General features: G+C 37.6%; 2 protein-coding genes across 7 annotated transcripts in view; both read right to left on the minus strand.

The window, feature by feature from the left end:
• LOC138186767 (thyrotroph embryonic factor) overlaps positions 1–16397 on the minus strand; it is a 100970-nt gene extending 84573 nt beyond the window's left edge. Inside the window, exons 1-2 of one of the 6 annotated variants that reach the window (XM_069126937.1) lie at positions 15577–16397; positions 3296–3325 (exon numbers count right to left, since the gene is read on the minus strand). In XM_069126937.1, the coding sequence (XP_068983038.1) occupies positions 3296–3325; positions 15577–15955 (409 nt within the window). In that variant the 5' untranslated portion in view covers positions 15956–16397. The remainder of the gene's footprint in view (positions 1–3295; positions 3326–15576) is intronic. The other 5 variants (XM_069126936.1, XM_069126941.1, XM_069126939.1 and 2 more) reach the window with 5 other exon arrangements.
• Positions 1–16718, minus strand: part of drk (growth factor receptor-bound protein 2 drk) — a 155987-nt gene that overhangs the window by 12778 nt on the left and 126491 nt on the right. The window lies entirely within an intron of this gene.

Consider the following 16718-nt stretch of genomic DNA (forward strand, 5'->3'; position numbering starts at 1 on the left):
CCTTCTGTTTATTATTCAGTCCTATCTAGTCCGGAATTATCCATGTTCAGGCGTATTTAATAAATTTTCAAACTCGATAATTCTCGAAAACTAAGCTGAGAATGACAAAAGTGGTATTATATTTTCATATTTTACTAGAAGAAATCTAGTCGTGCTCTCTTTTACGCGTCCTATTCGGCCGAATTCCGTATCTAATTAATTAGTATAAATGCCACAATAAATACGATAACGTGCAAGTATATGCCGTAAGTTCTCTGATTTATTGCTGCGATTCGTTTTCTTTTCCTTTGCTCGCTCCCCTTTATTATTAGAACTCTCCGTGTTACTCTTCTTGCACTATCTCCGCACTATCGCCATAATAAATCTCCTTCGAAAGATTGATTCTCTATCTCACTTCGCGCTACAATTCCCTCTTCGAACCCTTTTATAGCGAGATCTGCCTAGCAAAATACGTAGGTTCTCGCTGGCCGCGATTTCATTATTGTAGGTAGATCGAAGGGCAAATCTTACGAGAACACGGCGGATTATTTTGCGCGCCGTATTTTACTCGATACAGTAACAATGACCAACCTATTAACCGCGTTAAACCTAATCCACGGCTAAGCCAAAGCAAAACGAAGAACATCTCCCGCTATAATAAGATACGTTAACGCGGGGTCGGCTTAATTTCTGACGTGTTATACGAATTTTTTGTGGAAGCAGCCGAGTTTACACGGGGTGAGCCGGTTGGCGTCCAGGTTTCCTCTCGTTTCCCCTGCACACCAGATTATGGTCTCAGCGCGAAATCTGAGACCCAAGCGTCGACCGCATGGGATTATCCTTCCATAACGTCAGCCGTGGCTAGGCCATAACACGGCATTGCCACATCTTGCGAGATAAAATGTAAGAGCACGGCGATGTTGTGCTGTCGGTGAAACAAGAATATCTGTTCGTCGAATGTCGACAGACATGCTGCATAGATCGACAGCCGAGAAACACGTAAAACGATCGTTCCACGTGACGACCTGCGAGGACATTTTTAACGCGTAATCCACGCTATTCGAGCCGAGCTAACTCTGACGAGCATTAGTTGCCTCCTTCTCATAATATATTTATGCTACTTAATTTCAGGATATAAATTTCGGATGCTCTTCAAATCCTTTGCTACGTACGATATATCGGATTTGCTTTTCGGTAGATTAACACGGCGATTTGTTTAATCTTTTTCGTCTTATGGCACGCGTAAGCTAGTTACTAAAATTAAAATTGAAAATTATACAAAATTATTAAACGACAGGACATTTACTTAAAAACAAAAATTTACTTTAAAGACTCAATGTTCCTGAATAGATAGTCAGGTATTGCACGATTTAAAAATTCCTGCGGCACGCCGATTGAAAATCGCTGGATCAACACGTCGACTGCCACGTAAATTTTATAAATTTTTCCCGCGATAGATTCGAACACACAGCAACGTGATATTCTTGCAAAATATTATATTGGCCCGCTCTTAACCAATGTTTATCCAAGCCATTCGTGTCGTCGAAAATCTTTCAGTCCGTCGATTTAATATCGTCTTAATCATTCTGAAAAATGGGGTAAATGTGGGTCACTGACGACCACCGCGGCGATCAATGTATTAATAATGCGTTAATAAGGTAAACAACGACAAGTATAGTTATCGTGATTTACATAATGAAAATAATTGAAAATCGCCGATAGCTAATATGTATGAAGAAAAGAGAAAAGAGGTCCATGCAGATCCCTGTTGCTATAATGGCACGTAACCAATCGCCACGGCTTCTCCACATACTTGTGCGTACGTTTGAGATGCGTAATTAATAGCTTCGCGACTTATAAATTATTGACGATGAAACACGTTGAATTAATGTACATGTTAAACAGCTTTTGTCCACGAGCCAATCCCATTTATATCCGACTGTACAGCTTGAAACTCTAGTCTTATTCAAACTGAAAATTATTTTCTTACTAATTTAGTTATTATATTTTCTTACTGATTTTCCTCTTGCTTTTTCCTTATTTATTTATTTCCTTTTTTAGTTCATGGCTGTATCGTTTCTCGAGTTCTAGCTTTTTTCGTGATTTGTCACACATCTCTTACAACACGCAGGTTAATTCATTCAAACAGCTGTTACTTTTTATAATTACAGTATTTCTATGAATTAATCGTCAAGAGATCATTTTTTCAATTTTTGAATGGAGAAATCCTTATAGCAAAAGATTTTTAGTAAAAAGGTGTTAAGTAAAATGAAATGATTTCTCATCTGCTCTTGTCAATCTCGTTTAATTGTCTTGTCATTTTCTGAATTTGTAGTAGAGTAGAATGTTTCCTGTTTCGTGTTTAGAGAAATTACTCGTCGTGTTCACTACACTACGTTTGTCTCTTCTCTACACCTAATCGGTTCACTATCGTAAAATAAACGGATGCTTAAGCTGCTTCTACCTACGCTTCCTAATCGCTTGCAAGTGCATCGATATCGTTCTGAGAACCGTATTTCAGAAATTAAAAGTTTGGACTCGAAGGATAACTATCATTACAATTGAAAACTTTCAAATTTTGTGATATTCAGAGCTCCAAATTTTCAAATATTCGCGCTATTAAAACTCAAAATCTTTCGAATATTTAAATCAGAGATTTTTCAATGCGGCGAATCTTCCTATTAGAAATTCTCAAACATTCCATGTCTCGAATGTTTTGTCTCGAATTACACGTTTTTCAATGTTCCAAATGTTTTCACTTAGAAACTTTTAACGCTCCACGTTTTCGAATATCCAATGTTTCAAAGCTCCGAATTTCCAAACTTTTAAATTCTTCTAGCATCAGATTAAATATGAAAAATGTCGAAGTTGCAGATTTTCAAACTTGGACATTTTCAAATATCAGAATTTCGAAACAACGTCCAAGGAACGAAAGATCCTGGACATCTCATTATTGCGTTACGCGAAAAAATCTGCATGCGGATCATTGCGCGTCCTTACGAACGTCGCGTCAAGTTCTCGATACCCTTCGATGCACGTTTCTAATGCCTACGTGTGTGAAAGAGAGTAAAAGCGTGAATGGAAAACTGAGGAAAGAAAGAAAACTCATGCAAATGAGAGAACACGTCCCACTATTGTCCTCGTTCCAGAAAAGTTAGGATAGAAGATTTATGGTGGTAAACGACGATCATTGCGTGGATCGTTCGTCCGGGGTTGTGGATGCAAAAACGCGTAAGAAAATAAAAAGAATATAAAGAAAAGAAAGAAAGAAAGAGAAAAAAAAGAAGAAATGTATGAGCTGTCGTTTGTCACTTACCCTTCAGAGAGGATGTTATCATGGGGTCACCTGAAAATGATACAAGTACAGTATTTGCGTGAACGTCAATGTATGATAATGAGAAAGATAAATAGACAGATTATAAAAAGAGCGACAGGATGAAAAAAAGAGGAGAAAAGAGATCTTTGGTCTAAATCTCGATACGAGTTGTATCGAGAACAGAGACAATGAAAGATCAAAGAAATAGAGAAGATGAAGACGTGTTTTTTGGCTAATCTGTTTCTTGTTTAGCTTACTATATACATGTAATCGTTGACAGAACGTTGAAATTTCTCGCGTCTACGGTGATCGCGATTGCGACGAGATCCATGTTTTTATTATGGTTTGCTGAAAAAGATAATTTTGCAAAATACACGTGTCGCACCTTGTACGAATGTATCTAACGATCGGTGCCACATATATAGAATATAAAAACCACGAACAAATACTTATATCGTATAGAGACTACAAAATAGTATATGCACACTATTGTATTTAGATATTCTATTTATTTACATACAATACTTGGCTATGTAGAACCAAAGTATATTAAATTTCGTATCGTTCAATAGTATTCAATATATAGTAATATAATAATATGTCATAACATATTGATAACATAGTAATATATATACACAGTAATAGTCTTTCATTATTCGATCTTCATACGACCAGAAAAATCTGATACACTAAGGGTGAAATGTGTGCAACGCTTGGACCAAAAGCTTCGTTGGAGAATACGGTTGCGTGCAAATACTCTCTAGTAGCATCACTGTACGCGCGCTAAATGAAATGTCTCGCCTGTATATACCTGAAACTAAAGAAGCAACGGAGATGATCTTTCCGTATCTGTTGGACATCTCCGTATCTTGCACTTACGTCCATCGTTCGTGACGGAATATCATTTCAGCTGGCGAAAAGATGAAAGAGAGCGAGAGTAGTCGCACAGGATCGTGTCGTGAGAAGCGTGGGCCCAGCACAGCAAAGCAGGGAGGGTCTCTGGGCCGAGATCTCGGAGGACTCGGGGTCAGAGATCAGCGTTCGCCGCAGAAAAGAACGGGAAAATGTTCCTCTCGCGAGAGATACCCTATCTCTGTTCTCGCATAATACGCAAGTGGGAGTATTCGTATACGGACGCGCTTAGCAAACTGTCTTCGCGACGGCAACCTTCGCAAAGCAGACCCCTCTTCTTCTTCTCTCTCTTTGTTCAGCCTCATTCTTCGCGTTTCACTCTCTACGTACGTCCTCATTCCCTTTATTAGGCTTTGTCTCATCTCGTCCCCTTTCGCCGGAAAAAAATATCGCCATTCGTTGCGACGTATCGTGACACGAGAAGGAAATGACGATGTGTCCCTTTCGGTGCTGCGGTTGATGGTTTTTTCATTCGGAGTATCACACACAGATTTCTTTTAGCTTAGTTTTAGAATTCCCAAGGTTAAGAGAAAGTTAGTCAAAGTTAGGGGAAATTTCGGAGAGGAGGGAATTTTGGTAATTTGCAAGTTCGAGGATAACGTAGTGTATGGAAAGCTAGGTGAGATCGATCAGGATTGCGACAACGGTATTGGTAAAGTAAATTGCTAGGAGGAGCGTTTGGACTCGAAGATTCAAACGTTTGGAGAAATTGAAAAGTTTAAAAGATTCGCAAATTAAAAATACAATTCGCTCTGTGAATAAGAGCTCGCACGGTCCGTAAGTAATGATTCATAATGGAAAATAATCTGCAGCGATCCTGACGCCTGTTACAAACCGAGTTAAATAAACCTCCAAAAACGTGCGCTTGTCATCACTCTCGCCAACCGATCATTACCAGGTGCAAATTATACCTTCCTCTCGTTCCAACCGAAAGCCTCAATTTGCCTGAAAATAATGTTAAATATTCAGCGCGTTAAAAACCTCTCATCTTCCAACTACGAAAATTATTATTTATCGGGAAAGTCGGCGTATTAGCCACAATAAGAATAATAAACGAGAAGAAAACAGCTACCGGTGAGCAGACATCAGCCACCATGAATGAATAACGTATGCAAACGCTTGATTAGAGAGAATGATATTGGCAGAAGCTAGAAGCCGCGAGTAGAAGTGTAAATCTATTCACTGTCAGGATGCAATTACACCGGTGCCTAGCAACGCTAACTAGCCGAGGTTTCGCTTTAATCGCGAATATGAGTTATCGTATGTTTTCCCCCTTGGAACCCAGGTTCCAATAAACGACCGTGCTTGTTCCTTTCAATGCTTGGATACGCGAGAAAGATACGGTAAATGTAGTCAACGCACGAGATTTCACAATTACCTTAACAATTATCTATTTCTTGTTCCTTCGTTTTCGAGAATAATCGACGCGTTTCCATTGGAAATAAAATAGCGAATTGTGAAATAAAATCTTCCGTGCTGTCTACTCGCCGTTGTAATTTGGTAGATGAAACACATTTCAGGATGCACGGTGCCACGTGCGAGCTTGGCTGCACGTGGAAAAAGCGTGTGCTACGGGCATGAGATCTTTGAGAAGGTGATATAATTGAGTGAATTATCTGACCAACTAAATTTACTCCGTACGATCAGTAAATATATCACTCTCAACGTAACAAAACACAAAACATAAATAAACAAGAGATTCCTGAGCGAAGAGTAGAGAAAGAGTCGCAGTTTGAAGAATGGGATCGTATCCGATGAAATCCAATTTAAAGTTCAATTATTATACATTTGTGGATAATTAACGCTTTATATTAATGAGTGAAAACCTGAACTCAACCGAACGTTCCTACAATATGATTGGAATTCCTGAGTGAATCCTTGAAGATTCGAGAAAGGATCAAAGTTCAGAGAATAAAATCGTATCCAATAAGATTCGTTTCAAAATTAAATTATTATCCTTTTGTAAATAATTAGTATTTTATATTAATGAGTGAGAACCTGAAATCAATTGAATTGTTGCTACAATGTGATTGAGATTCCTGCGTGATTCCTCGAGGACACGAGAAAGGATCACAGTTCAGTACACAAAATCAGCTCGTATTCAATTAAATTCACTTTACGCTCAAGTTAAAAATTCTTTTATTTCTATTTTGTTGTTAAATGTATTACTAATATGGATTCGACCGAACATCCTTACGATATGACATAATTTGTGATTTACGATTGTAATCGATCAAAGGTTCCCTCTGACTTTCTCGATATTTCGTAGAGTGTCGCACGATTCAAGGAACGAGTCGCGGGCTGAGTCATCGCGCGAAATCCACCGGAAGATCAGATCGGCCCACACGCGCTGCTCATGGCTCGCATGTGCAAGAGATGCACGCACTGATGCAGCTTCATGGGCCACAGTCTGGTCAGGGGATCACAGCCGCGATTTTCCACGAACGACGACCCATGATTCGAATCTACTGTCCTAAAAATCGATCTTCCCTAGTTGCGATCATTCCTCCAGAACTTATATTTTTCTAGAAACCGACGAAATACTTGTTAACTACAACTTCTAGTGTGGCTAACAATTTGAAGATGTTCCTAAGTCAGTTCCATTATATCCAAGTTTGTATTAATATTATTCACATTATTTTACTTTTTATATTTGTTACTGATAATACTTCAAGAAACTACCTACATGGAAAGATCCCGACTGATCATGACACACGGTGAACAACTGGAACAGGAGGAAATTTGTAAAATAAGAGGTCGAAGAAGGCAGTATAATTTCAAAGAGTATATTTGTATTTAATAGGAGCAACGAATGAATATAATATGTACCACAGAATAAACGACTGTTGCCAGTATAGTAAGAAATGTTTGCTATAAAATATCCGCCACCCTGTGAGGTTCTACGAAACCAAACTGATCAACTCCACTTTTTGTCGACTTCTCAATTTCTCAATTTCACTACACAAGTACAGTGGAACTTGTTTTATATGAACGAAATTTTAGCAGTGGCTAATTAACTGAACTTTAGCTGAGCTCCTATTACCTCAACTATCGCCGAGCGTCGATCCATTCATATATGAACATCTAATAATGTACGCAGTAGACGTTATGTGATACATTCTTGTGCTTCGCGGCCGATACAAATTTGCAACATTATTATATATATATATATATATATATATATATATATATATATATATATATATATATATATAAAATTTAATAGCAAATGTTTCGTGAAATCCTCTCATCTGAACACGAACTTCTATTAATCGAACCAAGAATCACAGATGGCGGGGAGAAACAGATGGACTTCTATTATATGAACGACCTGCTTACATGAATCAACTTATCCCCCAACAAGTTCGTATAAACCGAGTTTTACTGTACAATTAATGTCCCTGTTACATAAGCGCGATTAACGTTCAATCGTGTTCGATGCAAAGAGACGAAAGTCTGAAACCCAAAGAAGAAGACAGAAGAGCCGTGCGTCGCGTAGCATCGAAGCCTTGAACAACCCGGAGGAAGGGAAAAAACATGGAAAATCCCCATGAACAGCGGAAGTCATTTGCTCCTCGGGGACTTCGCAAGCAACAGGACAAATCCGCACGTGTAGGTATGTAGAAATTACCGAATGTCAACACGATTACAGAGAACGTCGCGACAATTAGTTCCACCTTGGTTATTCAATGGACAAGAAGATCCAGCGAACAATCTTTCGTAGATCTTTCGTAGATCTTTTGCAGATCTTTTACTTCGGTGTGCATCGTGTGTAATCGAATGGATCCTGGTCTGTGTTCGCAACGTATCTCAAGGACGCGCGCGTTCCGTCTCGTTGCCGAGGATAATGCAACGTTCCAGGATAACTCCGCGGTCTCGATGATGTTGATTTCTAAGCGGGGAATCGCAGGATACGCGAATAATCGATTTCCACCTCCTGTTTCTCCCACTTTGTCAATCGTGAATCTCTCCCGCCGCCGGATTAGCACGAGGTAAACCGAGTGAGTCTCTTTCTGTCCCGATTCGATTCGTTCCGCGATTCGTTTCCACCTCTTTTCTAAGCTACGACGCGATTTTTTTCCCTCGTGTAACGCCTACTTGGCGATCAAGGATTCGCTGGAAAGCGAGCTTCGTATTCACTTTCGAACGGTTGCAAGCAGGGACGGTATCCAGTTTGATATTTACACTCGGATATCTTGATTGATCTTAGCCCTGTCTAACCCTTCCAGTCAGAGATAGTTTTGTGCAAATGCACGTATCTATCGATACGTATATCGCGAATTGGAAACTTGATTAATTCTTCTGTGAAGTATTAAGTTGTCCCAAAGTTCCTTTCGTTTTATAAGGAAATAATAGACGCACGATATTGTTTGTTTTATATTATTTTATTGAATTATGTATGGTCCATTCTGTTCTATTGGTACGAATAATATTAATAATATAATAATGTGTAATTATATTATAATAATATAAGTAAATAATATAAAACACAAAATATTGTGCGTCTATTGTTTCCTTATGAAGTGACAGAAACTTTTGGGACAACGTAATATAATAAGAGTAGAGTCCTACTTTTCTCTTTGATTTTTGTAATTTTATATGTGTCTCTCATTTTGATCCTTTCACTAATTTATTCTCCTTCGAGTATTATGCTTTAGTCATTGCTGGTTTTAGTGATAATAACCATATATCGGTATATACATATTGATATATACATATATATCGGTCATAAATAGAAGGATATTTAGACACTCTTGCGCAATTGAACTAATGTTATTAGTAATATTTTTACGAGTCACGAAACCAACTTAACAGTGATAATAAATGTTGTTCCACGGCATCAAATAATACAAATTACAAATTGTCTTATTATTCTATTCGACGCAGACTTCGACAATTATTAAAATGTATTCTGTAAGCTACAATCTGTAACTCATTAATTCTTTAATATCATTAGTTGATGAATTATTGTGCAACAGAGCTCTGCTGATATTTATCGCAGTACAAAGTGAATAAATTAACGATCAAGTGAATAGCAGCCTACAATCTGTAACTCGTCAATTCTTCAATGTTATGAGATTTATATTGATATTTATTCCAGTGCAAAGTGAATAATTAAATAACGATTAAGTAAATGGTAATTTTACGACACGCAGGAATTACGTTGGACCTATTCCACCCTCGAACCCACAGGGGATTAATTGTTGTTGATTACTGTATTATTACTGTTACTTATTATAATCACTGCAATTATTATTATCATTATCACATCTTTCAGATTTCATATTTTCATTATAACTTTTTAATTATGTATCATATTAATTATTCTATACTAATTGAGTTATATTTCTGATATTTAGCGAAACAAATTGTTTTCGTTTACTACTTATTTTGCATTTTCTATCGTATTACATAAGAAATGCAATATATATCATCACGAATATTAAAAAAGGATATACAGTGAAGTCTTTGGTTATTCGAGTCCGGTTTAACCAAAATTCCGTATTATTCGAAACACTTTGAACTTTACCATAATACATTTCACTTCTTTCGCAAGTTTAAAACGAGCACGATAAAAGAATACGAATATGTAAACAGCCAATGTAGCCTTAAAGCGCTTGATCAAATTTCCAATCAATTAAATGTAATCAATTCGACCAATGAGTAATATATATAATATGAATAATAAATAATGGAACCTAAATACATGTACAATATTGTTTTTTTTATAACTTTATTGCACGATTTAGTAACAACCATGCACCCTTTCGTATTATTCCTTGGTTCGTGTCCACATTACGGTCGAATGATCGAGATTCTACCGTGTTTATTATCGAACACAATAAGATAGATATCAAATCCAAAATGCTATTATATAATTAAGAAACGAGAAAAGTCCAAGAAAGGTTCCAAGAAAAATTCCTGGATCGTGGAAAGAGGTAAAAGAAAAGGATCGATGGACTTTCGCGTACACTTGGCGGATACTGGCCACACGATTTGAATAAAAGAATAGCATAAAAGTACAGGACAGGCCAGTAGAAGACAGTACAGCTGATGGAAATGGCGAACGATTAGATACGGTTTTCATGTACCGCCACTCCGGATGATGGACGTTGCTGTTTATTTCACCGACGGGATTATCGTGAATTTCCATGGGAGAAAAATAACCGCGTGCATGCATTGCCACGTTATTCGTAACGGTCTCCTGCTATGAAAACACTCGTTCTTTCGGTTTATTTCGACGACGCTGTCGAAAAATGTACACGGATCTGAATAATTCCAGAATGTAGAACGAGAAGATGCAGAAAAATAACGATAGCTTTATATGTGGACTGGCAGACGAATCTATTTGGCTTTACAACGACCCATTTCTTGGAAACTTGATTAACTTTTTGTAAACTACATATGAAGGCAAGATCTCCTCTCTCTCTCTCTCTCTCTCTCTCTCTCTCTCTCTCTCTCTCTCTCTCTCTCCCCTCCCCCCTCTCTCTTTGCGTTATATAATTTTGTATGTACATTTCTTTTTTTCCAAGTTTCATTTTTCTTCAAGATTCATGCTTTAACCATAGATAGTATTAGTAAAATGAAATTTTTACATCATATTAATTATCTTGATACTTAGTTGGACCATCTTCAGCATAAATATGTTTACAATGAGTATTCGTATTTTTATACTAATATTTTATAAAGCACCTAACGTTTAAGCGTCTTGTAACTTCTATATGCATTTTTTAATTGGTTTCGAATTTTACCAATATAACCGTGACAATCGTGTCTCGTAACGCTCATTACGCATATGGTTGTTCATTTAAATGTAAAAAAGTTCGTACGATGATAGTGGAAGAACGAGCAAAAGGTAAAGTTTGGAGGTTGGCAGGTTGCTGGAATTATTAATTAAAAACATTAAAAAGTAGCTAGTAGTTGTTCGTTTAATTTCATCCTTGGTGTCTCGCGAGGCGAAAGCATCGCCATACAATGTTCTCAATGTCTTCATTTATTATTACACCAACATCTGAACCTTCGTCCCTCTTTGTGTTTCAATGTCACACCATTTTTCGGTGAAAGATTATATTAATCGGCCTTTTGTAGAACAATTTCTCTGCAACTTGTCAAGTTTGACGTACCAAGCAGATTCGATATTTCTGAAGAAGAATTAACGTGAATGCACAGGAACGACAAAGAGCAAAATTAATTGTTTATCTTCACATTTCATTTATGTTTTACCATGGCTTCAATTTGACACACGAGGGTTAAATAAATTTATTAAACAAACTTAAGCGAAAAATTCAACAGCATTATAGTAAATAATAGTAAATAAATTACCTTTGATATTTGCAATTTCCAATGGAAACAATAAAATCTAACAAAGAATCGATAACGAATTAGCAGCTCTATTGCATTAAATCGATATAAGATCAAAGAATCGAGCCCACCGGCGACCACGCGATAATCATTATGATCGAAGGCAATCTTGCAGAAAATGACCATCGTAACCTGTAATGAGCCACTTCCTTCGGTCATAGTAGCCAAGTTAAGCAAGCGGGTTACACAGCTTAACCCTACTACGATCCTCGAATTTTTATAGTTCAACCTTGTTCTCCTTATTTTAGCAGATAGGAAAGATTTCTAATATTTTAGAAAGATGTTTAATTTTAAAGGATTAAGATGCGAAATCATGCATATCGATAAGGCTTTTCTCACCTTTTGTCCAACCTGAAGATACTCTTTAACCCTTCGGTCGCGTATGTTTTGTGACGTTTAATGACGATTACTTGGCGATTACGATCAACTGCAATTTTTCCAACATTATTTTACACATCATCTAGTAAACTAATTCTTCTAACTTGTCGAAAGAATTCAAATTAATTGGTCCAATATTAAAGAAGTCATTCTGCTTTAAAAAGCGCGCCAATACTTACGTTTCTAACTGTGTATATGTACTTATTAACAGAATAAATGCGATTTCGAGCGATAAGCGTAATTTCTTCGATCTTTATATTTCCTACACTTCTTAGAATATCCTCAAATTATCAATATATCGTATATTGTCGATATTTCAAAGTTCTAAACTAGAAGGATCAATGTGTATTATCAATACAATATTGTCAATAAATACTTATAATAAATATTTACACCAAATTTTGTCAATATCGTCAACAAGTATTTGCAATAAATATTTATAACAGATTCCATCAATAATATTGCATCTATAATATACATCGATTCTTTTAGTTAATAAGCTTGAAACATTGACGATATACATATATCGATAATCTATGGACACCCTTAGAGCAGCACTCAATAACACATGTGCGTTATCTAACCTAAAGTAGTCGCTAATAATCTTGCAGTCGATGCGACTCTAAATAACAATAAGAACACCGACATTCAAAACCAAGAAAAGAAGGGAGGAGAAAAAAGAAAAGAAAGAGAGAAAAGGAAGCGAAGGAACAATTTTGACAGAGCTAGACACTTGGAGGCGTCAGCATGACGGAGATGCGACACGAAAGACGCGAGTTTTCTGAGAGGAACGTTTGCGTAACCGAGAGCCACCGACGCACATACACATAATCTATGGAGGTTACAGGCTCTTACGTATCCAACGGGCCGAGAAACAAAAATGTCGACGAAAACGACTCGATCGACTCGAGTAAATCCACCCTGTCTGGTAGACTGTCACGAAGGGATGAACACGAGGAACGAAGAAGAAGAAGAAGAAGAAGTTTCGACGCAACCGTCGCTGAAAACGAACGCTGAATTATTCATGGGGAATCTGTTGCTTTTATTCGACACCCCTACGTTGTCGTTTGTACTTTGAATTTATTTAGGGAAAACCGATAGAAACGATTTGCTTCGATGAAAATCGTGCGTGTAACGTTGATTAGAGGGTTGGCGATGGAATTTTATTACACATACGTAGACACTATTATGCAGAGTCGACTGGAAAATTTGATAAGTTTCACTGGAGTTATTAGAGGGAAATTCTGAAAGATTCGTGCAGTAGACTTTGAACTTTGCACAACTCGAGGGACTATCGTTGTTGTTAAAAATAAATAACAGTATATTTTCATAAGCAGCTTTTAGGAAAATATTCTGTTGAGAATTTCTTTGGCGCGAACTTTGAGCTTCGACCTATTAATATTACAAGTAAATGATAAGTAATAAAATTTGATAAACGATTGGAATTTTTTAAAGGGAAACTTTGTCGAGAGCTTCTTGGGGGACTTTGGAGAACTCGAAAAATTACTTTTAATATACCAATAGACAAAATATAATATTTATTACATGAAAGAATAATTGATGTTAGTATTTTATGAAATTATTCTTTATTTGTACATTTTATTCTGAAATATCCGTCGTTAAAAGTAGCTAAATTCGACGTAACGTTAACAAGAAAAATTACAGCCTTTTATTATGAGCAAAGAAGAGTGCAATTATGAGAACTCAAAAAGACATTTCGTTATAAATTTACCAATGTAGATATAACGTTTCGTCCTTTGGAAGAATGAAAATAAAAAAAAGAAAGAAAATTCGATTTAATCTATATAACAAGATGATTAGCCAATTATGCGGTATAATTTACTCTATGTTTATTAGGAACATATTAGATATCAATTATTGTAATCGATGGATCTGTTCGGTTTTTCGTCCGCATTCATTCGACGCTACCAAGAGATTTAGCCTGTAAGAAACGCGATCCTCCGGGGTATAACCAGGCCAAAATGTACAGGAACAGAGAATGGGATTTTAATCAGGACGATATACATGAAAGAGAAGGTAAACTGCCCGACGTTATTAATTCCTTGAGAAAGATCGAGCCATTTGGTGATTGACGTCGCGTGACGTTCGACCACGCCGTCGCTTATGTAATTTCGCGGCGAATCCTCCAGGGTTGCGAACAGGATAATAACTATACGGAAGCCAAGGACGAGATTCGGTAGAATCCGAAGAATCGCGAAAAAAATTCGCCGAATTTTTCTTTCGAATATTTCTTGATAATTTTCGGGATAAAATAAATCTTTCGATAATAATTCTTAACAATCGGTAAATTTTCATGGAAAATATCAGTTGCAGAGGCTCGTTTACTGTTTGAATCAAGTATATCGATCAGGAAACGTAAAGAAAATTTGCGATAAAAGCACACGATTAAGAGATTTCGATGTTCAAATCTTCTGGTTAGAAATAAAAATGTAAATTAATATAAGAAACTGAAAAGGTATTAGCTTTAAGATAATAAGTTACACAAAAAACAATTCTACATACAAGTTTCTGCAAGCGTATGGTTTACATCGATACACCGTATATTTCTCACATACTTATTCCTGGCTTCCCATTATTATTTAAAACAATCACACACTTGGCAAATCAACGACGCGAAATTTTTGCGAAAAATAGAATCTTTGTGGAAAAATAACGTTATGAAAATTATTTGCACGTATGTACCTCTATTTAAATAATCAGATGCTTCCCGGGTAAAAATCAGCGCATTACGCAGCCATTTCACGGACCACGTCGTGTGTCCGCTACTCTGCGTACAACCTTACGACCGTGCATTGAGAATCGCCTGTTCGTACACGTCCTTATTTCCAAATACACACGTCTATTACCTTTGTTGAAACAATTATCCGAAAATTACTCAAATCTAGCTACCGTGCGTTGCTGGAAAGCAGATTTTCTTTCGGTTTCTTTGCGCGTTTCGTTCGGCCAATACGCCTCCTTACGTTTACGACTGTGTCGAGTCTATACGAAATAACCAATCATATAAAATATACACTAGTCCCTCAAATTTGCGCGCCACTATTTTTACGCGAGTCTCTCTTTTACGTGCTAAATTACAACACAATTTACGCGGTGGTCTTTACGCGCGGTTTCTAGTTCACGCGGCCAGAAAATACATTTTGCTAGAAGTTTTCAAAGTAACAAGTGCATATAATAGTTTATTCGGCGATGTTAAAACGCGTCGGTGCTATATGAGATAAAGATAAGAGCACATTACGTTGCGGCAGTCATCGTATGTGTACATATTTTTCTCTTTCCTACTGACAGCCTTTATTTTCGCGATTTTCATTCAAATTTTCATTCAAAACGAGTCCACGTGGAACGGTTAGTCTGTCTAAATTGAGAAACGGGTGTACGCTGAAACTACGCGTAATAACACGCTAGTCTCTTTTCCAGCAACCCACACCTTCACACTCATACCTGTACGCACCGGCTCACGAAAATACTTCACACGACGTAACAGGTGTTGAAATACTTTCGTGAATACCTGTACCTCTACAAATATCCTTTGTCATACGCAAGTAACTACGCAAATACCTAACAATGCACGGTCCGTAACGAGAAGCCATAAAGAAATTAGTATTGGATACCTGTTCGGTCGTAAGGAGCGGCTCTCCTCGGCGCGGTTTGTCCCTTAACAGGGTGGAACTGGTGCTGTTGGTGTAAGGGTGGCGTCTGGGCGGGTTGTAACTGCATATGATACTGCTGAGAAGTGGAATAGTGGGCGGATGCGTTCGCCGTGGATGCCGCCAACGATTGTTGCTGATACTGGCCTGGCGTCTGATACTGATTAAGATGATTCGGATGATGATAGTGGGGATGGGAATGCGTGTGTGGCTGACCCGTAGCTGGACTGTGAGGGTGTGAATGAGAATGCGGGTGAGAGTACGGGCCACACCAGGTGTAATATTGCTGCCAGGAAGCGGCGGCATCCACGCTCGCCATCCCATCGCCTTCTTCGCTTCCCATTCGGACCACGGCCAACGATCTCTCCTCGATGCCAGTTTAAAACACTCCGATCATCTATCTCTCTTTCCACTCGCACGATTTTTCACTAAATACACGCGTTCTTCCTTTTCTCTGTTGCTTTTTTGTTTACGCGTTTCGACAAACTCTCAATTCCTCGTTGGATTCTTCAGAACTGTCTATCGATAGTTCGTAGACGGTTCGTCCTCGAGGAGATCGTCTTCTTCGGTTTATGTTCACACTTGCGGATACACTATGAAATTTTTATGTGTTCGGTATTTGCAGCTTGAGGAGGACACTGAAATTTGTTGAGGACACCGAGGCGATGATATTCCTGTGTTTTATGGGAGAATTATTAACCGTGTAACGGAGCACAAGGGTTCAATGTATGGGTTAAGGTGCACAGTACCGAAAGCTAGTTCTCGTTCCTACCAGTACGCGAGTGATTAATACGAACGAATAATACGGTTCTGCGTAACATATTTTGAAAGCACGTTGTTTGCTCAATTTTCGCCGACGTTCTGAGACATTAATGCTCGTCGACGTTCAGTGCGCAGACAGTTATTTTTCAGAGCTGACTTGTTGTTTCTCAGTTTCTCTAATTCAAGTAATATACTATCTCTTCTTACTAATGTATCGGGCAACGATATTCGTTGCACTACGAATCACAATATTTTTATTCTTGCGAATTATCAACCAGTGTTATAAAACTACTATACTACTATAGAAAAGACTTCCCTATCCATCATCGTTGCATTTATTCCAT

This window comes from Bombus flavifrons, chromosome 14 (assembly GCF_040668555.2).
Source record: "Bombus flavifrons isolate JBK064 chromosome 14, iyBomFlav1_principal, whole genome shotgun sequence".
Lineage (NCBI taxonomy): Eukaryota > Metazoa > Arthropoda > Insecta > Hymenoptera > Apidae > Bombus > Bombus flavifrons.